Raw genomic sequence first — 26,091 nt, 5'->3', positions numbered from 1 at the left:
TCATCACTGACTTCATCGAGGCCTGTCGTAACTATCCATGCTTGCTGAAAGTGATGCGTGAAGAGTGCCGGGACAAGAACATGCGCATCGAAGCACTGAATAAAATTTTGCTAATTACCTACGCGTGAGCATATATGTTTGACATTTCTGAAATCGAGAGTGGAAACACTGAAGCAGAGTTTTCGGAGAAAATGTAGAACGGTGAATGCCTCTCTCAAGTGTGGCGCGTCTGAGGATACCATTTACGAACCTCGGTTGTGGTACAACGACATGCTTTCGTGCATTACCAATCAAAAGGAACACAACCCATGATGTGAAAGAAATATCTATATTGCTGCCCTTTTCAATCATGTTTTACATATACGTGCACTGGGCAGGGCTTACTTTTACATGCGGGACAATCCAGTCAATGGATGGCAGGCTTAATATCACTCAGGGTTGATCAATATTGTCCATAATAGCATTAATGTAATTTTTTGAGAAGCTATAATGAGGAACCGGTTTAAAAATTATTAATATTGGTTTTTAGTCTTCTCAAAGTCCAGTAATTGGTTCAAAGCAACGCAAATTTTGAACTCTCCATGCTCTGTAAGAGACAAACTGAAATCGCCATCGGGACACCATCCTTATATTTTATTTATAGATTTTAATGACGTGTACATGTCACGTGGTTTTTCACTGTTGTCATAAGTCCAACCTCGTGATCCTCGTCATCTGTAGCCCCATTAAGTTCAAACGATATTCGACTTATTATATCGTCTGTCATTTGTAAGAAGGGGCTAACTACAAAACATAAACTTTTCAGGAGAGCAGAAAAACAAAATGAGAACACTGTATTGCATCACTGTATTTTAATTATTTATGGTTAGCCCCTGTCATATCTTAAAAACTATTAGAGATACAGTTATCCCCTTCTTACAGACCATGAAGGAAGAAAGAAAACATGTATTTCTGCAGTTAACTCATTTTCAACAAAAATGTAAGATGGCCCCTTCTTACAAATGACAGACGATATGTAAAAAACCATTGCTTACAATGTTATCAATATCCGGTTTTTGATCAATGGCTTTCGCGAAAGCACCACATATGTACAGAAATAACTTGTATATGGGTTTCTACGCATACGAATTTTGTACTTCTGTGCAAACCTCAGTGCTTGGCTTGTATGGCCCTGCAATATATGTTTTTTATGTATGCATTTTACATTTTGTAGCATCAATGTCAAACTGTGGTGACTGCTCGAAATCAATAATACTATAATCCATTTACGAGTACTTTAAAAACCCAATTTTTAAAGAAACTTTATGTAAATAGTTATTAATCATTTGATGTTAGTTTTGTACTGACTATAGGCTTACTCATTCCTAAACCTTTATGTAAAGCAAATTATCTTACACCATTTATTCAAATGTAATCATTTTGTTTTTCAAGTTAATTAATTTATCATTCTGATTAACCACTTTGATAACCAACTCTTGTTATCTGTTGCATGGTGACTAGACAGTAAAGGAGGGTTTTAGGCACATTACTGAACTTAAATCCTGGAGGAGCATTCGGAGAAAACTAGTGTATTGTGCTGTTTGGTTTCCCATTAAGTAAACTGTGGCCAATGATACTCACTGTAATTCGAATCACATTTACTGGCGATGTGTATACAGGCTGACTTGAGTTCTGAATTTTGTTCACCTCATAAAGTTTTGGTTCAAAACCTAGCATTGGAGCCAGGGTGTGGTTACCCCTGAAATAAATTTGTGCTTTGCTTTGCAGAAAATACTGTAGAGAGTTTTGATTACCTTTAAATGAAAATGTCACATTTTAAGTTACGCTTATTAAATATACATATCACTGTCCAGAATTTCATTAGAACCTACAGTCAAAGTGATCCCTCGAGGCATCTCTTCGCTCTTCAAAGTGGGGCGATGGAAAAGTACCATACTGGAAAAGTACCATACTGGTATGGTACTTTTCCGTATGGCACAATTCCGCCTCTCTTCTTCGAAAAAGGCGGAAAAGTTCCATACTGAAAAAGTACCATACTTGAAAAAGGACGAGGCGGAATTGTGCCATATTTTTTTACACACTCCATGGAATGACTGCAACGCCTCTGTTCTCAGAATAGTGTGGAGAAATCGCCTGTAGACAGCGCTGTCAACTCCAACAGTGTCTTCGGTTAACTCAAATGATGCCAGATAGCAGCACGTGTCCTTTTTAAAGTATGGCACTTTTCCAGTATGGTACTTTTCCAGTATGGTACTTTTCCGTCTGTTTCGACGAGGCAAGGCGGAATTGTGCCATACGGAAAACTACCATATTTTACTACCATATTCAATAACATTCGTGCCATAGATAAATTAGATTTTTAAGTATGGCACTTTTCCAGTATGGTACTTTTCCGCCTGTTTCGAAGAGTCGAGGCGGAATTGTGCCATACGGAAAACTACCATATTTGAATACCAGATTCAATCACTTTAGTGCCAGCGATAAATTAGATTTAAGTTTACAATATTTTCAAATGATTTCAATTATAAACTTTTTTAAAAATACAATAAGCCAATAATAACTAAAGTTAACAAAAGCCATGTTTCAGTGTTCCTTAAATACAATACCTCCTAAGACATACTACCTTCTTAAAATATTACTACTCCCGAAAAAAAATCCATTTTAAATAACTCACTGTAATCAAACAATTTATTAGGCCAGTCTTACAACTCAAGCAGCGATTACTGTATGCTTTCTTAACAAAACGCAATATCCAATTTTTCTATATGGGATGACAGATTGTTAGAATAGGCCTATGTATTTGGCAACAATATTGTGCATCAAAAACTTGTATTAACCCGCGAGGGATCGGCTATAATTTACACTTATTTTTCAAAATTCTGCTATTTATTTTAATGAAAAATTATAAACCAATTTTAATTTACGTATTTCATAATCAAAATATTTTTGCAAACATGCTTCAGGAAAGATGCTATAAAAGTTAAATAATTTTAATATAATAATATTTAATATAAGAATTAAATAATTGTTATAAGTTTTAGAGTGCTAATGTTGATACTCAAAATTTGATAATGATTGTATTTTATAAAAAATAGTTAGGTAATGTATTGTGGATCATTGTTCTTATTTATGTGGTCACCGTAAACTGATAACTTTGTACTAAATAAATAAAATATAGCATAGCCTACCATAAATTGGCATGAGTTAAATTCTGAGTAAATCTTAATTTTATATTATTAAATAAAGTCTTTATGAAATAAATGTAGTTAATATTAATTATCTGAAAGAATTTTAAATACTTTCAGAACTCTTGTAACGCTTATTGATACATACAAATAAAACTCCAACGGTCTTAAAGAGTTCTATATATTGAAACTCGAAACAATAATCGTGGATGTGAGCATACCTACAAAGGTATAGTTTATTGGTCGTTTGGTGTTTGTTTTAGATTTTTTCCTCCGAAATATTTTGTTGTTACTTACTAAATACCTATATTACGTCAGCCAGTAAGCAATAAGTTTGTACTGGCAGCACAAATTCCAGAAATTTCCAAGACATGGAAATCAGCTATTGCAGCTTTTAAATTTAAGTTCTTAGATTTTTTGAACATACTTTTTAAAGATTAATGTTGATATTGTCTTTACAAAAAAAAAAGCATACAGATATCTGTTATTTGTTTGAGATGAGAGATGGTGAATGAGTAGTGAGATAATTTGTTTCTTTTATGGCAAAGCTGTGTCCTTCTCGTACATAAACCTGATATCAGCACGTATCATATTGACAGTTGTAGTTTAAAACATTGAATAATATTTGTTTATGTATTATAAATACATCTTCAAACATGTCAAATAAAGAAGGTGTTAATTCGTTCAATAATTGTAATAATCTTTTTCTTGCTACATCGAATTAAACTTTATTGTTATTGCTTTAAAATTGATTAACTGTTAAACGATAACAATTACTTTCAAATAAATGTGTGAATTTCAATATAAAAATGCTACTATGAATCGTTGTATGGTCTTAAGTAATGAAATGCTTATCACATAGTTCGAATACTCGAAAGACATGGGTACCTAAATTATGGCTGTTATCCAAAGAAGCTATATAATTAAGCAGCAATCAAATGCTTGCGATTTTATTTCAAATGTTAACTCCAGGTCACTAGTTGAAATGCAATCCATTGTATTGATCTTAGTCACGTGACCGAAAATCATAAGTCCCTGACAACCCATTAAAAATAAATTAAATATTGCACGATTTAAATTATGTTTAAAATGACACGACCTATTGTCATCCTTGAGGTATCAGTTCAATTAAGTTTTGTTTTTGGTTAATTAACTAAGTTAAATAAAAAGTACGATAAAGTGAAACTCAGCGGATCATTTTACAAAACAAAATATATATTACTACTTTATTTAACCTTCTTTATGTATCTGATGGGTTGTCAGGATTCACAGTCAGTTTTCTTGGTCTGAAATCTGGTGTGGTTCTGTTTTGGTCGTGTTGGGGCTGTTTTCAGCCATGTACCGTGAAAAATAACAGAAGATTATTTTTACGTATTGATGTAAGAAATGTAAATATGCATACAGTTTCCTCGCCTGAGGCAGGGTCTATGTGGATGAGGCTGACATTTGTTACGTTTGTGCAGTGTTGGAAAATAAGTTTAAATTACATATCAATGCTAACCTTTTATCATACACTGCTGTAACGGTGATTCTTTTAGTTTCAAAAAGGAAAAAAAAGAAACAAGGTGTGATTTCGTCTAGATATAAGTATCTATATGTTTATTTGACTGGTAATGCTTATAACATGAAATTGATAACCTCTGATTGATTAACATATATATTATAATTATATTAAATTATTAAATCTTCGAATTATTAAATTTACATCAAAGCTCATTAAAATTACATAATTAAAAAAAAATTGCTTGTTAAATATCTGAAATTATGGGTCGGCCCTAAACGGAATATTAGGTTTCATTTAGCATCGGTAAACAAAAATAAAGAAATAAAACGTTAGAAAAAAACAATCCCAGAGTGATCAATAAGTGCTATAAAGTCCCAAAATAAATATTTCTCGTTTTTGATCTTGTCTACGTAGTGATACAAAAGTTTTTAGGGAAGTTAAAAAAAAATTTAGCACTGGAGGTTTGGTGCTCGCTGGCCGAAACAGATATCTTATGTCTTCAGGGCACCCTAGTCGTCCTGATTGCTGGAGGACTCGAAGGAGGAACTGATATGTCCGGATCTGGCTCTTGGACCCTTGGACCCTGTCAGACAGGGAGGTGGCTTCTAGTGTTCGAAGCGTAACTCGCCAGGATCCAAAGATCGCAAAATCACGGAAGTCACGGACGTTTCCATAATTAAAAAAAATATGTATATGTTAAATATAACTACTGAAGCATAACTACTTCTACGATGAATGTAGATGGAATAAGAACTAATTAAAAAGACTTGTAGGGACAGCATCCCTTGCCGAGCTGACTACATCTTTAGTTACGGCCGGACAGAAGTCTTGCAAGGCGTCTCGCCGATGATATGATTCAGTCCATAGTTTTCCGAGTGGTAAATAAACAAAACTCTGACTTCGATATCTCGAAGTTGGTAGCACTGGCTGATGTCCGCGCGACCTACTGAGAGGTGTCCGAAACGAGTAAATATCGACTCACTCAAGTTGTCTGCTACAACATGGGGCTAATCGAGGGACAGGTACCGATCTCTGGCGTCTGGCAAAAGGACTAGCGGACATAGCTTATAACAGAAGTCGCCAGGGGGCAGTGGTGTAGCGCGGCCATACGTTAGGAAGGCTGTGTCTTAGCCTTGAGTCGTCGGGGTTATTGGCCCAGGTCATTGCTCTGGCCAATTTTCCCTGTGAAGCCTTTTATGAAGGGGGGGGGGGGGGGGGTGTTGAAAACTCGCAACCTCAGTCGGAAAAGAGGCTCTACCGAGCCTGGGGACGTGCCGAGGGCTTGGGCAAGACGACTCGTGTTCGTGTCCGAAACTCGCTCAAGTAAGGAGGGTTCTCAGGAACTGCCTAATCTTGTAGTCTGATGGGGAAAGCACTTTGACACGGAGAGGAGGAGGAGAATATCAGCCAGTGAATGTGCGTTAGAAGCGGGGTTAGACGACTAGACGAGTACACTGCACGACATGCATTGCATCGGCAAAAATCAGATCCAGTAGAGGGAAAGATTGGGGTGACTGGTCTGACAAAGGTTAAATGGGAGTGTTTAAATATGAGCCGCTAAAAATGACTACCGAATTTTTTTTTTAAATTCAAAATTAGGGATTGTGCCAAAAATCCTAATTTGCGGCACACATTCACAGGAGCCGGCTGCCCGCCTGAGGGACAGACATATCGGTGCATGAGGTGGATTGGATGGGGTATGAAGCATAGACGGGATTGTTTTGTAGGGGAAACGGGAGTACCCCGAGAAATCCCACAGGCCCCGTCAAAGGCCGCAACGTTTTCCCACTGGTGAAAATGCGGGTTCGACCCCGCTGGGATTTGGAACCCGGTCTTCTTGGTGGGAGGCAAGTGTTCTGACCACACGACCAGCGTGCCTCCTGCGTACTTGTGTGTTGGAAAAAAGTTTCCTTAATGATCAATGTATAAAAAAATATTGACAGTGTGCCCAACCTGTAAACCGTTATTACAGTTTTATTTAATGTATACTTAAAAACCATTCATGTTTTCAATTGAATATAATGATAAAGTTGTCGTGTATTTAGCTTTTAACTGCATGAATGCAGTTATTGGGAATGGTGTTGCAGAATATGCAGAATGGGGTTGATTTCGAAATACTGTAATGAGCTGGTTGAATGAACACTTTTCGTAGTATTATTTTTGATGTTTTCAAAGTAATTTTAATGTGTAATATTTTCGATGTAACTACTAGTTATAAAAAAATTACACAAAAATTTTACTTTACATCTCTTGTGCCTATCTTGCACCATGAAAGTAACCATTATTTGTGAAGGAGGGGGCAACAAGCCACCCCCTACCTCCGGAAAATCTTCTACAAAGGTAGTGCTATACGTATAAAGGAATTTTAGATTATCTTAGGATCATTTACGTGTTTTTATAATGCCTGTGGTGTTTATTTGTGTAGGTAACACAATACAAATTGAGAAACAAATTGTTCTGAACAAATGTGACAAATCTCTGTCCTTGAGATGTACTGTTACGGAAAACATGAAAATACGCCGATTCCTCTTATGAGTATCCTTCTCTGCATTAATACCTGTATCTATTCTTAATAGAAGTGGAAACAAAAACAATCCATAAAACAAAACAATCAAAGGTCAACAAGAAATGGCCTGTTAAGAGAATTCAATATTAATATTTATTCATATCTAATGTAATTTAAAAAAATCAAACTGCCAATGACAAACGCAAACTTTTAAATAACATGACAATTAATTGAAGGTGAAGTTTTGGGCATACACTATTACAGTGTATGTGACAAGAAACTATCTGTCCTGAGGACGACAACAATCTACAATCTCTCGCCCGAAACGTCGCAACTGTTGTTTTTATAAACCCTTTATTCGTCTGTGCTATTTATCGTTGTGTTAGGAATACTGTTGTGTTACATCATTGGATTCACCTTAGCGTCTTTGTGTTGTCGTTGTTTTTTCAATGTTATCTTTTAGTATCATCGTTGGGTTGTTTGTCATGGTGTTGTCCAAAATCCTTTTTTTTTTGTCTTAATTTACTGTGCTTGCTGCTACCGTCTCGTCTTGTTGGCTCACTGTGTCGGTGATGTAAAAAATTTTTGACTAACTCCTTCCAAGGTATTAGCTGTGCTTTGACATTCCCATAAAATAACAAGAGAAACTAGACCAGTATGCTATCCTGTAACGAACTGAAGACTGTAAATGAAGAACTGTCTGCCTCGCACCTATCCTCAGAGGTTGGCACAAGCTCATTTCCATCTCCCAAGCACACTGTTGCGTTGGCGGGGAGAGGGTGTGAGTGACCCTGGAAGGAGCTGGCAACAGCAGCCTATCTCCGCCAACCCGCGCGTCATCCGCTCCCCCCTGCTTCCCCCCACCAACATCATGTGCTGATAGCTCGCTTCCTCAATGTTTCGATTACAAAAAGTGATGCTGTCCAGGGGCTCCCACAGGATTTATTCCCAGGAGGGGGGGGGGGTGCAAGTCAGTTGTTTCATAATTTTATACTCTAAATATAGAAATTAAAAATTATTCAGACAATTTTTAAGGAAATCTGTCTGTTTATAAGTATTCTTCACATAATCATTAATTAGCAATACAGTTGTTAATATGCTATGTGTAATTTTCTTCAAATTATATGTGAAACTATTTTCCAGTCAAACTCGTAGAGGGGGCAACTGCCCCTGGGTACTGCCCTCCCCCTTGTTGGCACCATTGATGCTGTCGCTTTGTTTTTCAGATAGAGCATCATACTCGCGGACTTTTTTAAAGAATTCAACTCAGTCAAAAGTGCAGTCGGGCCCTTTAAGTGATTAAATGAATAGCCTGAAATTTATGATACTTTGAAAATTATATCTCATCATATAAGGAAATATTTAAGGAAATCATTTAAGGAAATATTTAAACTTTTGAAACCATAGCGCCATTAAGGTCTTCAAAATCTATAATATAGTTTTTGTTTCACAATTTTATCACAAATATTATGTAAATCGCATGAGTAAATGTATTACATTTAAATTACTATCCCACCACCACAATGAGTTTGGCTGAAGCCCGGCCTTTATTTTTTTAATACTATTTAATTTAATTTAACCGATAGGTAATATATATCCAGAATATTTCCTCTTTTTAAGTTAGATGTACAAATATTCATAAAAACTTAAACATATTATGTTAAACTAAAAGTATCATCTTGCCTTATAATTATCATAAACTGGTGTTACAACTTAATGTGAGTTAATTTTTTTTTTAAGTAAAGTTGTTCCATTCAAGACAGTATACCACGTACGTATAAAAGTTCTCATTTAATGTTAATGTACACCTCGTAGAAAAAATGTTCTTTGTTTAAAAAAAAGTAGTAATATATTTAAATATATGTCGTTTTAGCACTGTAAGTTTGACATGAATATATTTCTTTAACAGTTACATTTCTTTTAACACGTTTGGATTGGTATCACACAAGATCTCTAAATTTCTAGAGTATGCCACTGTACTTTAAGTTGACTACCGCAGAAGAGTTATGAATGTTTGATTTATTTCTCAGGTTAAGTTTTAATGTATGTGAACAAAATGTCAACTAACCTAATGACAATAATAATAATTTTAATAGTATCGTTCACCAGTGCAATTGCAAGAGGATGCTACAAAGCATAACTGAAGCTTGCTGGACATACAGTTGTATTATTTCTCAAATATTATAAATTATGGTAAAATACGTCTTCGCGGATGACATGCACATTTTTAGAAGCTTGACATATATTTCTACGAGACAAATCTGACATAATATGGAAATATTAAATGATTTTGCAGACCAAGTCAAAAAATACGTGTTTTGCTGTCAGTCTTTTTTTTAACATGCTAATTCAATATTCCCAGCTAAATTTTTCAATATTTTAGTCAATCATAGAAGTTACTCAAATTTTAAAGATTGAAACATACCGGTTATGAATAATCACAGAATTTCTAGTCCATGGATAATAAAAGCTAACATGAAGTTTTACACAAATTTTCAGTACAATAATATAAAATAAAAATATCTGACACAAGTGGATATTTATTTACATGAATTGCACCTGAGTGAATTTTTCATTGTCATAAGATAATATCCGAAGCGGTATAATAAACATAAACAATTCTGGTATATATATTTCATTCATTTTCTCTTAGTTTATGCAATATATATTAAATTTAAATTTTAGTATTAATTCTGTAGTGATGTTGTATTATAGATTATACCTACTAAATATTTGTATATATTTTTAAAACCTTAAAAAAAATAATGAAAAATCATAGCCAATCTATCGCTGGCCCAAATGTTATTGAATCTGGTAGTAAAATATGGTAGTTTTCCGTATGGCACAATTCCGCCTCGCCTCTTCGAAACAGACGGAAAAGTACCATACTGGAAAAGTACCATACTTAAATATATAATTTATAGCTGCCACACATGTTTTTGAATCTTGTAGTAAAATATGGTAGTTTTCCGTATGGCACAATTCCGCCTCGCCTTTTCTAAACAGACGGAAAAGTCCCATACCGGAAAAGTGCCATACTTTAAAAAGCACGTGCTGCTATCTGGCGTCATATGAGTTAACCGAAGACACTGTTGGAGTTGACAGCGCTGTCTACAGGCGATTTCTCCACACTATTCTGAGAACAGAGGCGTTGCAGTCATTCCATGGAGTGTGTAAAAAAATAAGGCACAATTCCGCCTCGTCCTTTTTCAAGTACGGTACTTTTCCAGTATGGAACTTTTCCGCCTTTTTCGAAGAAGAGAGGCGGAATTGTGCCATACGGAAAAGGACCATACCAGTATGGTACTTTTCCAGTATAGTACTTTTCCGCGCCCCCGTAATATCTTAAATTACATCCAGCTTTGACATATGCTGTTCAGTGAGTTCCAGACTCATTGTTCAAATCTAGATTCAGAATAACAGATTAATTCCACCATGGTTTCCTAGTAAATAAATCTCGCATATATAGGTATTCCTAAAGTAAGGTATGTATATTTTTTATCGCTAACTTTAAATTAGTGATGGTAAGAGGGAAAGTAAGGGGTAAGTTTTACAACTTCCCATTCTTTTTCTACCCCTCTTCCTTCTACTCCAGCTGGCTCCTCCCCCAGATGCGGGATAAGGACACAGAAATAAACCTGAACTTTTTTTTTGCAAGGGCCTTCATTTTACCATTTTGTTGAGCATTTTTACTTAGTAATTGATGTCAACCTGAGCGACGTCATTCCTCAAGCCAGATGTGCCTTTCCCCGCTTCAGGCCCTTGAAATTCCCGTCAACACACTCCATCACCCCGACAACATTCAAAACTCCCGCCAGCAACGTGCGTGTGACATGTTTGAATAGAGCACCATAAAATATCACAAACTATTGCAAGAGAGCGCAGTAGAACCAGTACTTCTTTCTCTTAATAAATAGTAAATAATATCATAATTTTTTTCTTTTATTCCCCAAGTGTACATGTGTTTCAGGATCCCTAAAAAAAAATTATATGGTCATTGTATTTAAGTTACAACTCTACAGCAACGGACCCGAAAATGCCAAAGGCATTTAATAATTTGGAGCTGTAATCTTAATACATAATTATGTAACTACTGCAGCTACATTCAAACAGCGCGCCGGGGCGTCAACGGCCTCTCCCGCCTTCCTTTTCCTATCCCCGCTGTTGTGATGTGCTTTGCTTCTAGCCTCCCCTCCCAGGGTTGGCGCATGCGCGGTGGTCCGCGTTTTTGAGGCTGGAAAAAACTATGTTATAATTGTAAGAGTAGTGTTCTGTTTATATATAAATACGTTAAAGTCACGAATTTTTAAGACCTAAGGGGTTTTTCAACCTGGTATCAGGTGCACTGTTCAGCACCTCGGTGGACATATCTCCCCCCAGTCGCTTCTCATCGCCACGCGAGGTACGACGCGTCCAGCCCTCTGAGGACTTCATCTGATATTTTAACTGAACTATTCATCCCATCGGTTAAATTTTTTATAATCACTTTCGCCTTTCTCAGAACTTACCTCGGGGGCTCGACTATTTAATCAAATATCTAGTATTACGCCAGCCGGAGTTCAGAAATCAACGAGAACTTAATCTCCAACCATGGTGTGGCTCTGGACTTCACACAAACTAGCCATGGCGTTAGGCATTAGGCATTTTTGTAGTTGTACCTACTTTCAGTTTTAATTGAGTACGAGAGGCATGTGACGCCATGGTGTGTATTAAAACTCAGTACCATACTTCTTGTGTTTTTATCTGATTCTACCCACGTCAGTACCAGTTACTGCAGACCGGCTCGTGGGACGCCACAAGAGCCCATTGCAGCAACAACTATAGCCTGCCCGATGCTGAGAGCGGGCCAAGTTCAGGGGTTAGTGGTGATTGATCTAAGGGGGATACGAGTCATGCTTCTATACGGCTGACATTACGCCGAGGTGTTAGAGACTCTGCTAGGTCTGTGCCCCCTAGAACAGTGATACCCATTCAATCTCCTAAACATCCAACGGCGAATCTCATGTCTTTAGAAGTATTCACAGTCTTGGCTATGCCCGCAGCTCCACCAATTAAATTGCCTGGCGCGGCCAATGCTAGGAAGATGAAGATCAGTAGTCCACCTTTTTCATGTGGTTTTTCTTTGTTGATTTAGATGTGAAACTGGCACAGATTTCACACTTTACTCTCATTATTTCATTGACAACCCAAGCTGCAACCCCCCCTCCCCCCCCCCCCCAATTTTTTCCAGGATTCTTAGCTAATATACCATCGGCTATGTGTCTGTCACTTAAATTATCGCTTTGAGAAAAGCTAATGAGGAGACAACACATCTCGCCAAGGAAATTAACGCTTAGATTGCCATGTATTAGTCTCTTCGCAAGTTTTGTTCTCGGTGTAACTCGATTGGTTTATTATTAATAATTTTATGAATTAACTCTGAACATTTTTTCTCCTTCTTTAGTGCACAACACATAACAGCATACCGATTAGTTTTTGTATAAGTATTCTGATTTTATAGTTTCCTGATTATTTGTGTAAAGGAAGTAGTGCCACAGCGCAAGTCACTGCCTGTGCATATTACACAGGCAACCAAGCCAGTGCTTGTGAATCCTCATTTCTAAGTACAACTGCTTAATCCCATTACACAAATAAAAATTGATGAAATCAACTGGTTGGTTTAGTACCTAGTACAACATCCGCATTTTCTGGTTATATAACTTGAGCACTAACGCTGCGTGATTTAAATAATAATCTGGAAATAATCTTTAATTTCTAAAGTTTACTTTAACTGTTCGGCGAAAATATTAATAGGTGTAGCCCCGACTTTAAAACGGCTGCCTTTACGCCACACTCCTTCGTTGTCTTCAGTGCCGCTCAGTGGCTGCACGCCAAGCTTCTCCAAGTTGTGACATTGCAAAGTATTTTAACAAACAATCTTGTTTTCTGCCATTATTGAAAAATTGCAGTTAGCATTAGGACAAGTATTTAATTAAGATGTGTGTACTTTAAATTTGAAATTTCCACATTTATTTAAATGCTGCTTTATAATTGTTGGTGTTCCAAACAAATATGAAAGTCCAAGTGTTGCCAGTTCTAACCTAATATAAATAGGAACAATCATACTACATCTACAAAAAATATTACATCAGAAAAAAATACTGAGGGGGTTAATTTTTAAATACAACTATTTGGATTTAAATTCGGCCAGTAGCTGTTAGTGTGAGTGTGTGTGTTCTAGAGAACTCCATCTGCAGCAGCAGCAGCAGAAACAAGGCAGTCACCATACTACTAGCAGAGTTCATCGGCACGGGACTTCTGGTATTTCTCAGCTGCATGGCTAGTGCTATTATGATTATCATGCCACAGCCAAGCCACTTGGAGAAGGCAATCGCAACTGGAATGTCTGTCGCAATAATTATTCAGGTATCGTAAAATACTTAGGATTTTTTTCGTATGAAGGTTGAACGTGTACCTACACAAATTAAAAAATACCCACAACTCCTCGATTTTAAATAATGTGCATTGCATGTTCGTTGTGGTTTCGGTGTGTTTATTATGTGTCCATTGCGTTTCCATCGTGTACTGTGTGTCTACTGCATTTCCAGTTTGTTTAATGTGTGTTCATTGTGTTCTGTGTGTGCTGCATGTTCATTGCATATTCTCAATGTGTACTGTGTGTCCATGGCATATCCTGTGTGTGTAAAGTGTGTTCATGCATGTCTAGTGTGTATACTGCATGTCTATTGTGTGTACTCTGTGACAATTGTGTATCCTGTGCGTGTACTGTGTGTTCATTTTGTGTATTGTGTGTTCATTTTGTGTATTGTGTGTTCATTTAGTGTATTGTGTGTTCATTGCATGTCCAGTGTGTGTACCGTGTGTCCATTGTATGTCCTGTGTGTTCATTGTGTATACAATGTGTGTACTGTGTGTCATGGTGTGTCCTGAGTGTGCACTGTGATTCCACTGAATGTACTGTGTGCCTATTATAAGTCAAATTTGATTGTACTGTGTGTCCATTGTGTGTATTGTGTGTTCTTTTTGTTTGCTGAGTGGGTATCGTTTTGTCACATGTGTGTAGTCAAATCTGTAGTAGCTCTGAATAGTTACTGGTTCAAAACCTCTTGGTCCTGATAACACATTTTTCAGGGATTCTTGTTCCTTTAATAAGCGTAATTCATGTCCCATTGGTATGATTGCTTGTAATTTATTTTATCGATATTTAGGTCTGAAATTTCGGAGACTTTGTTTTGACTGCTTGAAATATGTTATGTACGAAGAAGGCCTTGTGTTTCGGAGACATCTGGTCTATACGCCTGACTTCGTACATGAGCTGGCCTCGTGGTCCGAAGACACTTGACCTATATGTATAGCATTGTATATGAACTGGTTGGAAGGTATTCCATACATCGAAAAATTATTTCATATAATTTCCTAACATAATGGAAAATTAAAAATATTACAGTGTAAAAAATATATTTTATAACACTGTAGTCGATATCAAGCAAGAAAGAAAATAATCAATGAATTTTAAGAATGATATATATGTGCATTAAAAATATTTTTTTATTGTTTCCAGAGGCAGTTATGTCTCATTGCTACCTCATTAAGGCATGTGTGTTCGTGTATAACGGTGTACAGGAAAGGATTGCATTCTCGTATTGCAGCATGCAGTAAAGTGCAGTGCAGTAATTTGATGCCACCACTTTTGGATTGATTATCGCCCGCAAAACAATCGACCAGGGTTCGACAATTGAAAAAACTCTACGTAAATACAGGACATTGTAATAAAAGAAATTGTGCGATTCCTCGAAATTTTGCGTGACTAAGTTTATAATGTTGTGCGACTCTCTTTTAAGCATGGCTATGTATGGCTTAACAGTTATCCCATGTTTCGCGCGAAAAAGAACCCCTTTTGGGATGCGACCATCAGGGGCTTGTGCAGTTGCCTCTCAGCCAGCACCGGGGCTGGACATGTTCGTGCCCGAGGTGCCCATCACTGCCTTCACTGGACCATCGTAAGCATATCAACCTCAGCACTTGATCCACGGCCCCTATTATTATCAACATTACCACAAGGCACAACATTTATGTTATGTAAATGTGTGTGAGGACTCTCCATGCTCCTTTAGATTGCCCACTTGACTTTTGTTCTATGTTAAGCCCTCGGGGCAACCTGCTAAATAGTTTACTGTGTGTTCAGCAGGACACAGCTTACATGTTGCATGGGCAATAATCAGCAGATCATTAATGTAATAATTAGTATTCATTTTTCGCATTGCACTCCGCACGATGTATGGCCAGTGTACTCTTAGGATCTTGTAGTGTAATTGTCAACAGACTATAACATGTGCAGTCAGGTTTCATGAGTACTCGTCATCCCATGTAGACAACCACATGACATACATAATCGCACCATAATACACATGATTAGACAGAACAAAATGGAAGAGGCCATACATAAAAAGGAAAGTGCATGTAAGAGGGTCATGGAACCAATAAACCCACTCTTGCCAGAACATCTGTGCTATACATAGTAGCATAGCAACTTGGTGGGCTCAAGCAGCCTGGGGTACCTCTGCCAGAAGTCTATCTAATGTCCAGCAGCTTCATGGTGATATGCAGCACGAGTCCTCCTGGACAGAAAGAATCTTCAAGGTGACGGGTGCCTTGGTGATGCTGACAATGTGGCTACCAGGACTTACATTTATGAAATGTCTAGGTTAAACTCGCATGCATTACATGTATTGATGGATAGTTTATAACAGGAACTGGGCATGTTAAACACTGGAATTGCATCCACAATCGATTTCCATGTCGCTCGAGCGACATTCGATACACTGGCCGTGACGAGCGTTCGTGGCATTACACTTGTTGCACCGAGCTGCACATAAGGCACAATCCGGTCGCACACTAAGACGCAAGTGCTCTGTTGAGGCGACGATGTGCCATAGTGACTTGTTCATATCGAAGGAGCACCGGCGGGTGTCGTCAAAATGTTTAATGAAATACAGGCCAATTTTTTATTAATTGACTTTGGAATAAAAGACCACATTGTCTGACAGGAAATCTGGTGCTCTCACAAATGTTTTAACCGAATTTGTTGTAATTTTAGTATATCGGTATAAACTATTAGATTTTTATTATATTGTATACTGAAAAGAGGCCTTTTCCTAAAAATATGTAGCAGGCCAATGTTTGTTTATTTATAATATTGTAAGTATAGCATCCCAGTTATTGAGATGCCTGTGCAAGCCCATGACATACACAGTGGCGGTGTGCGTATTCCCTGCAGGTGTTCGGCCACATCAGCGAGGCGCACCTCAACCCCGCCGTCACGGCAGCGGCGCTGGTGCTGGGGAGAGTCGACATGTGGCTCGCTCTGGTGTACGTGGCGGCCGAGTGCAGCGGTGCTGTGGCTGGGTATGCGATGACAGAGGTGCGCGCCCACACCGCCAGCACTGTACGTCATTACAGCCATTTCATCAAGCCAGGTTTAACTCAGCATAACTGAACCTAGCTATAAGTTTAACCATGATTTTAACTATTGATTGTAAGATTTAATAACACCAGATATTTACTGCATGCTATTAATCTCATGTTGTGATGCCTAGCTCAACTTAATTGATGCTTGGAATTAAGATGGTTTTGTGAACATACACCATGCTTGTTAGAAACTTATTTACAAGACGGTAGAGATGCTGTTTTAATCGTTTTACTCACAAATCCGATAAACTTTGTAAGGGGGGGGGGAAATCAGAAATGCAAGCTTTATATAATTTCTTTAATATTCTGATAGGTACCCTATCAAAAATTTACAACAGAAAACAACAGAAAATACAACAGAACTTTACAACAGAAACCAACTGAAATACAATAGGATACAACAGGATTTTCTGTTGTATTTAATGCGGGAATTGGCCGCTTTCTGTTGGTTTCTGTTGTAAATCTTAGTGTATTTCAGTGGTTTCTATTGGTTTTTGTTGCAAAACATTCTAATGGATTCTGTTGTTTTCTGTGGGTTTTATTGTATTATGTTGGGTCTTGTTGTTTCCTGTTGCAAAGAGTTATGTTGGTTTCTGTTGCATTTCAGTGTTATTCAAAGTATTCTGTTGGGTTTTGTTGTTTTATGTTGCAAAGAGTTCTGTTGGTTTTGGTTGTATTCCAGTGTTTTTCATTGTATTCTGTTGGGTTGTGTTGTTTTCTATTGCAAAGAGTTCTGGTAGTTTCTGTTGTATTTTGTTTTCTATTGCAGAGAATTCTGTTGGGTTCTGTAATATTCTAGGGTTTTTCATTGGTTTCTGTTATATTCCAGTGTTTTTCATTGTATTATGTTGGGTATTGTTGGTTTCTATGGATTTCCAGTGTTGTTCATTGTATTCTGTTGGGTTTTGTTGTTTTATGTTGCAAAGAGAGCTATCTAGGCTTGTGTAGCCCGCATGATATGTACATTTCCCTTCTACAATCGTTCATGTTACAACTTCACATATTGCTATCCCTTTGGATGTTTTGCATTTACAATATTACTTACAAGGCTACGAAACACACTTACACTACACACTTAATAATCTTCATAAATATTTACAATCATAACATGTCTTAACATAACTATAATACATTGTCTGTTCATATTTTACAACTGCCATCTGGTGACGAGTGGTGGCACTACAATGGCCATGGCTGGAAAATTGTGCCGCGGACAGGACTGTGACCAGGTACAACGTCAATCTGTTGCAAAGAGTTCTGTTGGTTTCTATTGTATTCCAGTGTTTTTCATTGTATTTTGTTGTTTTATGTTGCAGAGTGTTCTGTTGGTTTCTGTTGTATTCCAGTGTTGTTCATTGTATTCTGTTGGGTTTTTGTTGTTTTATGTTGCAGAGTGTTCTGTTGCTTTCTGTTGTATTCCAGTGTTATTCACTATATTATATTGGGGCTTGTTGTTTTCTGTTGCAAATAATTATGTTGGTTTCTGTTATATTCTAGTGTATTTCATTGTATTCTGTTGGGTTTTGTTGGTTTCTGTTGTATTCCAGTGTTTTTCATTGTATTCTGTTGGGTATTGTTGTTTTCTGTTACAAAGAGTTCTGTTGGTTTCTATTGCATTCCAGTGTTTTTCATTGTATTCTGTTGGGTTTTGTTGTTTTCTGTTACAAAGAGTTCTGTTGGTATCTTTTGCATTCCAGTGTTTTTCATTGTATTCTGTTGGGTTTTGTTGTTTTCTGTTGCAAAAAGTTCTGTTGGTTTCTGTTGTATTCCAGTGTTTTTCATTGTATTCTGTTGTTTTGCTGATAATTTTGAAGCACATATGTAAAGTCTAATTACCATCACCATGTATCCCGTACATTAATACTGATATAATATCAATAGGTAAAAGTTCTGTATCGCGTATACATTTTGATCCCCCGTAACCTGAATAAAGATTATAATTTCTTTTATACGTCACATTACATGCTATCGGACCTAACACGTTGGCAATTCGCGCCTCCATACTGCTAAAAAAAAATCCCTGCAAGGATTAACGCTTGGGCTTGGGTACACAGTAGGGACTCACGTATTTTTTTGTTATTATTTACGTTGCATCAAGTAAAACAACAAAGCATATTATTTATTTGGATATATTAAAGCAATGTAACATAAATAACAACAAACAAAAATTTACATTATTCCCTACTGTGCATCCAAGCCCAAGCGTCAATCCTTGATGCAAGCCTTAATGTTTAATAAATCTTATCTAGAACCCTTAAATATATATTAAAAGAAATCATAATTCTTGCCAATTTCTTCATTCACATTCGTAACCTTGCAGTGTGTCCCAGCCTGTACAAAGAGAGTGAGCCATAAAAATGTGTTAAATAGTTAATGAAAAATGTATTTAGAGAAATGATAATATCCAATGGTAATTTTACACTAATCCAACTCGGTAAATAAAATACGTAAACGATAAACAAAAACGTTTTTCTTAAATGCCAAAAATTATGTGGTTAATGCCGATCATTGGTGGGAAATGTGATCACTGTGATCGGCATTACCCCCGAAGGCATCCACCATGAAACAGGTTATGTACAAGGAAAAAAAAACAATTATACAAAAATCACTAAAGAACAGCAAGAAAAACAAAAAAAACCAACAGAATGCAATGAAAAACACTAGAATACAACAGAACTCTTCGCAACAGAAAACAACAAAATCCAACAGAATACAATGAACAACACTGGAATACAACAGAAACCAACAGAACTCTTTGCAACAGAAAACAACAAAACCCAACAGATTACAATGAGAAACACTAGAAAACAACAGATACCAACAAAACTCTTTGCAACAGAAAACAAAAGAATACAATGAAAAACACTAGAATAAAACAGAAACCAACAGAAATTATTGCACCAGAATACAACAGAACCCAACAGAATACAAGGAGAAACTCTAAAATAGACCAGAATCAAACAGAACTCTTTGCAACAGAAAACAACATAATCCAATGAGAAACACTAAAATACAACAGAATCCAACAGAACTCTTTGCTAAAGAAAACAACAGAATACAATGAAAAACACTAGCATACAATATAACTCTTTGCAACAGAAAACAACAAAACCCAACAGAATACAATGATAAACACTGGTATTCAAAAGAAACCAACATAACTGTTTGCAACAGAAAACAACAAAACCGAACAGAATACAATTGATAACACTGGAATACAACAGAAACCAACAGAACTCTTTGCAAAAGAAAACAACAAAACCCAACAGAATACAATAATAAACACTAAAATACAATAGAATCCAACAGACTGCTTTACAACAGAAAACAACAAAACCCAACACTTACTTTTCCAATATCTTTCACAACAGAATCCAATAAAAACCAATGAATTCAGTGGGCTTTGACAACAGAACCCACTAGAATACAATGATGTATTTTTTTGTGTGTGTAAATTGTCCCCAACAAAATACACTGAAACCCAATGAAGTCAGTGTGTTTACAACTAAACCCAACAGGATCCAATAAAATACACTGAAATCTCATTTGTCATACAACAGGATACACTGAAATTCCTGTTGTATTTTATTGGTTTCTGTTGTAAATTTTTGGTAGGGTATTATTTACAGTTCTTTTAAGTTTTCTAATCTACTAAATATACACACATACACACAGTATAATTATTTCTGGCCAATCTCTAACTAGTAAATTGCGGAACATTCTATAAATTGACCTGGTGTATACCTACTATTTTATTTTTTACAAAACACAACACTTTTGTTATTACAATTGCAGTATGCTATATTATAATTCTGTGGCAACTGGTTGGCTTAACTGGTTAAATATTTTTAAAACACAACCAATTTTATTTTAGGTTCAGTTATTTATGCGGGATAAAATCGTAGACCTACTTTATTCGTAATCGTAATTGAAATGCCATTGTAATATAAATACCTACCTACGCTTGATTGTTCTTAGATATGATGATAACGGTAATGTTTGAACTATACTGTGAGGATTTGTCATGAATTCCAGCAACACATCATTCAAGTTATTTACTATTTTGATGAACAACAGAGGGGGTTCTAATTTACTTATGTTGTATAGAAAGCATAGATTTCAAATATGATACTTTTATTATAAATACTAACTTGTACATGCGACTTCTTTTTCAACCAGTTGCTCCCCTTCTACAACTTTTCCTGGAGTTTGTGACATTTCTGCAACACTTCGTTATCACTCTATTAAACTACTTCTTACGTTCAGAAAAAACCCAACAATTGTTATAATTCTATATCTGTGAGCAGGTTTTCCCTGAGGTTCATTCTGAATGCCAAGGATAATTCCGATGATGAGTGGGCATGGTGAGCGATGATACTGTTTTGGGAACTGCGCAGAAAAACAAAGCAGAGTTGAGATTGGCATCTCGGGAGAACTGTGGGTGTAATCTAAGGAGCGAGAATTTCAGTGTAATATGGACGGGCATTCAAGGTGCAACTCAGTACCAGGTTAAGGCTTTATGTTCAGGTCAACAAAGTTGCTAGCTAGCAATTTTCCATTTTTATTGGCTATGATCCCAATGACGATGCCTTATTAGAGGCCTCACAGTGATATGCCCAAATGGGATCTGCGATCTGCGCTTGAGCATTATTATTGCACACATAAGTGGTCATATTCTAGAATAAACCAGCAATAGTTGCAGCGATATTTGTCCTCATGTTTCTATAACAGAATTATTTTATACTCTCCTCGAAAATCCTTATTTTTTCTTTTTTATTGAATAGTTTAGAAGTGCAATAACGTTTTTTTTTTTTCAATATTAGCTACCTATAGTACAAGTGTTGTTGTTTAAAGCATATTGATTGAAACAGGAACAATAAATAGTCACATTCACAGTAAATATATTTAGGAAACAATAAACCTCTTTAGAAATTTTAGTTTCCTAATAACCCATATTACAAATGTGTTTAGAAATATTATTTTTATTATTTGCTTATTCCAGCAAGCCACGTTTGACGTGTCACATTTGAGGTCAAAGTCAACATCCTTTGCCAAATTCATTACTATAAAACTCTACTTTATTTGCAGGCACTTCTACCAGCAAGCCTGGGAGGCTGCCAGCTGTGTGTGACGTCAGTGAGAGAGGACGTGACCATGGTGCAGGCTGTACTCTTGGAGGCAGTAGCGACCTACATCCTCGTGCTCATGGTGTCCGCCACCTGGGACAGTCGCAACAGAGATAAGCAGGACTCGGTGCCGCTCAAGTTTGGCTTCCTCGTCACCACTGTGTGTGCTGTCCTGGTAATAATCGAACAAGTTATCCTTGAGTGTCAAGTAGGGCACTCCTTCTACCAGTCCTGTTTTCCTTATTGACTTTACCAAACTTAATCTGTCTGGGGGTCGGAGTTTTAAGACACGTTCGAGTACATGCTGGTTTTAGTCATGGTCTACATTATTGATTCCACCAGGAAGCCTCTGAACATTCTTAATTAAGCTGTATTAGTTTTCAATGTAGTGTGGTCTTTAATGATATTTAATTGTTCTCTCATTCTTTTGCACTCTCTCCGTCAGAAAACACAGCGCGAGAGTTCTCTCTGATGTAGTCCTGACGCCAACAAGAGACTAAAGAGCACTCTCCTGACCAACACAGACATGGCCTAAAGGGTTCCATATTTGCTGATTGAGCACAGCAATTATCTTATATTTGAGCATCGAATGGCAAAATTTCCAGGCTAAGGCAAAGTTGCTGGAACACAAGATAATGTTTAATTTTCCAAAAATGTTAAAGTATATGAAGAAACTTAATAAGAGAAATAAAATTTATGATTGTGTTGTTTGTTTAGTATAAACAAAAATCATTGCAGCATTTCGAAAATTCTAATAAAGCAGAAACTGTTCTTTACCTTCTCGAGGTTCCATTATTGATGGAAATATTATCTGATCGATTGAAGATCATCATCATTAGAAGATGGCCACGGAGGGACTAGGGCAGGCTTGTGAACAGTTCAAAATATCAAATCCTAACATTACAGATGTCATTTTCAAGCTAGTATTGGTGTTATATGGGCCTGCGTGCCTGGTTTTTAATTTTAGAGATGTGATTTTGATTCCAACCTCAGACAAAGTAATTTTTTTTTTAGTTAGTTTGCATGTAAGCAATCCCAACACAAAGTGAAGATGTTGGCATTCTATGAAATAAGCACTTTTCAGATGCTGATGGATATGTGTTGTAGGATTCCTTCACTGGGGCGAGCATGAACCCTGCAAGAAGCCTTGGGCCAGCCGCTTTCACGGGCTGCTGGGACGATCACTGGGTGAGATTACAAGTACTCATTGCATTACCATCGACACTCTGCTTAGCTGGACATGTGAAACAGCTACTCAACACAATGCAGGAAAATATGCCGTAGTATTTCATAATAACCATCAAGGGTTATTTTGGAAAACAGATTGGCTGATATGTGATTCGAACTCAGCGTTCGGCAGAATTATAATTTTGTTTCTTACCACTGTATCACACACAATATTTGCATGTGTGAATGTGTGTACTTTTAGGTACTGACGAGTAAGACACTTTACAGATTCAACATAGTGTATTTTAGTTTGTATAAACATTTAACAATCCTTGCTAAATGTTTTATTTCATATATGAAGCATCAGAAAACTAGAACGCACTATAATTTTTGCCAAGTTGCAAATAAATTTTGACACTTTGTTACAATGCTTAAACATAGACATCCAGATGTGCAATGTTTCGGATGGAAGTAACTTCGTCATTCGTTAATGGAAACAACAATGTATTAACCTTATTTAAAGGAAAATTACTTATAATAATACCTAGGTATAAGTAAAGGATAGGTATTATGCAAGTGAATACACAATAAAATATCGATGCTAAGAATGGTCAAAAAATATACATGCAAACATAAAAATATGGCATCATGACCTCCTAGCAAAACTGGAAGCCCAATCTTTACTCCAGCATTAACCAGCCTCAATGGTGCAACATGCACACACAATTGTTATTTTAAAAAATTATAAATATTTATTGTTATCACTAAAATGAAGGCCCTAAGTAGAACGGTAAAGTCGCTATGATTAATCCAGGCAAGTGTGCCATTTAATATTGGGGAAATAATAAATAAGAAGTAAATTTAGTTTATTATTTTTTTCTGAGACAGTTTTGGCACGGAAATACTTTACACCTCCTCCCACAATAGCTACCAGCAGTCTTAGTCAGGCCACGACCCGAGGTGGACGTGCATTCTGTGGGGGTTTTACATTTTTGAACTTCATCGATCATCGTTCTGTTAACTATTAGGCATCCTCAAAATCTCTTTCTTTAATTATCCCCTCTTGACCACGGGTCATTTATGGTGCAGGGCTATAGTGTGGCCACTTGAAATTCACTCTGCTACACTAATGGTACTGGGTGTCTCCATGACAAAGATGTTATGATTAATCAACCGTGCATAAATCTGCCGAGAGCACCTAATTAAATTAAGTCATTAACATAGAGTAACTGCTCTGAACGTCCTAGCCCAGTACTCTGTGTTTCTGTACATAGGCTCAGATCACTTGCTTTATGAAGCAACCCCTGGTAGCCATTTCTGGCTGACTGACAGGGCTATCATCATCGCCATGCCGGTCCCAAGGGCTGAGTACCTAATCGTGGCATCGAACCCCGGAGCTCGCGAGGAGTGCCAGGCGACGGAAGGCAGCTCATAACCTCCTGGTGTGAACTAGATCTTTTCGTTTATGGGAGTAGTTAGTAAAATTAGGCTACAGAGCTGGTAAGCAGCGAATTAATATTGTGCCCAAGAGGGCCTGTTTAGTTAAAGTTATACTTGTTGTGTACCTATTTTAATTTTGTGGGGAACTGGCCAATAAAGGGGGCCCGAAAAGGATATGGAGGGGAGTAAAATTAGTTAGCTAAACAGCTGGCCGCAATCTATTCAGAATCTGTTTGAAGTATTTATTTAACATTAGATTAGTTAGATAGAGATTGTGTCTAGAAAGTGCATGTTTTAAGTGTATCTTGCAACCTTCATATTAAGCATCTTACATGTACAAATGTTAACGCTGCTGAATAAGTGTACCTCATTCAATAATATTAACATGTCTTGCAAACTAGTGTATGATTTTTCCGATTCTATGCATATTAGATTCTCGTTCCCACACAGACATTCTGGCAAGAAAACCGAACCTGATTAATAAATATTATTAATTTTCTCAAAATATTTAAAACATGCATTCAAAATGTATTTTATTTGGACATATAGTTACAGCAGTGGTTATCGGATGTTGATTTCAAATTTTTATAATAGCTAGAAACTCTATATTTTATCTGATATCAGACCATCATTAACTTACCAAATTTTTAGTCAATAGTAAAAGAATGTCTGGCAACAAATCATATTATTAGTGTAAGCTTATGATTGAATATTAAGAATTAACAATAGTCGTGTACATAATAATGACTATAAATACTAGTGGAGTGGCTTATGATTGTGTGTAGGAGATTTGGCGGGTCGTGTTGCTAATTATATGTTTACTTCTGACGTCGTCCCGACCATGGCCTCTAAGCCCGTGCTCCGCACCGCTAGTACCAGATCCCGTTTTCGGAACGCACCCCTATCCCAGCGGAAATGAGTCAGGCGAGCGCCTCGGGCGTGACCCCACTAGACGCAAATAAACTTCAGGGCACGAAACCCCGGGGGCTCGACCCCATAAAATAATTAAGGAACAAGACATTAGGACACAATTATTAATTCACAGGCGAGCACCGCACGCACGGAGTAGACAATGAACCTCATTACCAGTCACTGCGGCCACTGGCCTTAATTAAAGTGCCCGTGACAATGATTGAGTCAGATTAGGAGAAATCCAACTAAAACAGTTCACAGTGAGACAATATGTTAATAAATTTACAGTCGCCAACTTGATGCCACAATTCAAATAATTAAATACTATAAAACTGTTGTTAAGCCTTACGCAGCCAATTACCAGGTGCTACCTTTTAATTGAGCACCTGGAACGTGTTTTAGCTTATAATAGAGCAAATTAAGTTGATATAAGTTTTTGGCGCCGACTCACAAAGGAGGTAAAAGTTTCCCTCCCTTGCGAGGTGGCCATGTTCGGCAGTCTCCAATCACTCTGCGCCGGGTCAAGACGTGTGTCCATGAGCAGCCTTCAATTTTGTTCCACCGATCGTTCACTCGGCACTTAATTTAATAACCAAACCTTTTTAATTCATTGCTGTTCACATAGACTCGGCGTGTATTTCGTGGACCCGGGCTTATCTCGACCGTTTCCTTGGTGATTCTGCACCGCGTCGCGGACTTTGCAATTTACGGCACTGGCCGACTCCAGCCAACTCGTTTTCGTTAAGATCACCGCGCATACACCTACTGGCTGCAACCTCATGT

General features: G+C 37.1%; 1 protein-coding gene across 2 annotated transcripts in view; it reads left to right on the top strand.

Annotated features, from left to right (window-relative positions):
- The window catches only part of LOC134534425 (aquaporin-like), a 35,589-nt gene that overhangs the window by 3,925 nt on the left and 5,573 nt on the right, over positions 1-26,091 (top strand). Inside the window, exons 2-5 of one of the 2 annotated variants that reach the window (XM_063372890.1) lie at positions 13,416-13,600; positions 16,473-16,616; positions 21,752-21,964; positions 22,897-22,977. In XM_063372890.1, the coding sequence (XP_063228960.1) occupies positions 13,416-13,600; positions 16,473-16,616; positions 21,752-21,964; positions 22,897-22,977 (623 nt within the window). Of the gene's footprint in view, positions 1-13,415; positions 13,601-16,472; positions 16,641-21,751; positions 21,965-22,896; positions 22,978-26,091 lie in introns of both variants that reach the window. The other variant, XM_063372889.1, reaches the window with a different exon arrangement.

This window comes from Bacillus rossius, chromosome 7 (assembly GCF_032445375.1).
Source record: "Bacillus rossius redtenbacheri isolate Brsri chromosome 7, Brsri_v3, whole genome shotgun sequence".
Classification (NCBI taxonomy): domain Eukaryota; kingdom Metazoa; phylum Arthropoda; class Insecta; order Phasmatodea; family Bacillidae; genus Bacillus; species Bacillus rossius.
Note: the sequence above shows the minus strand (reverse complement) of the source record. Positions and strands in the feature narration are given on the sequence as shown.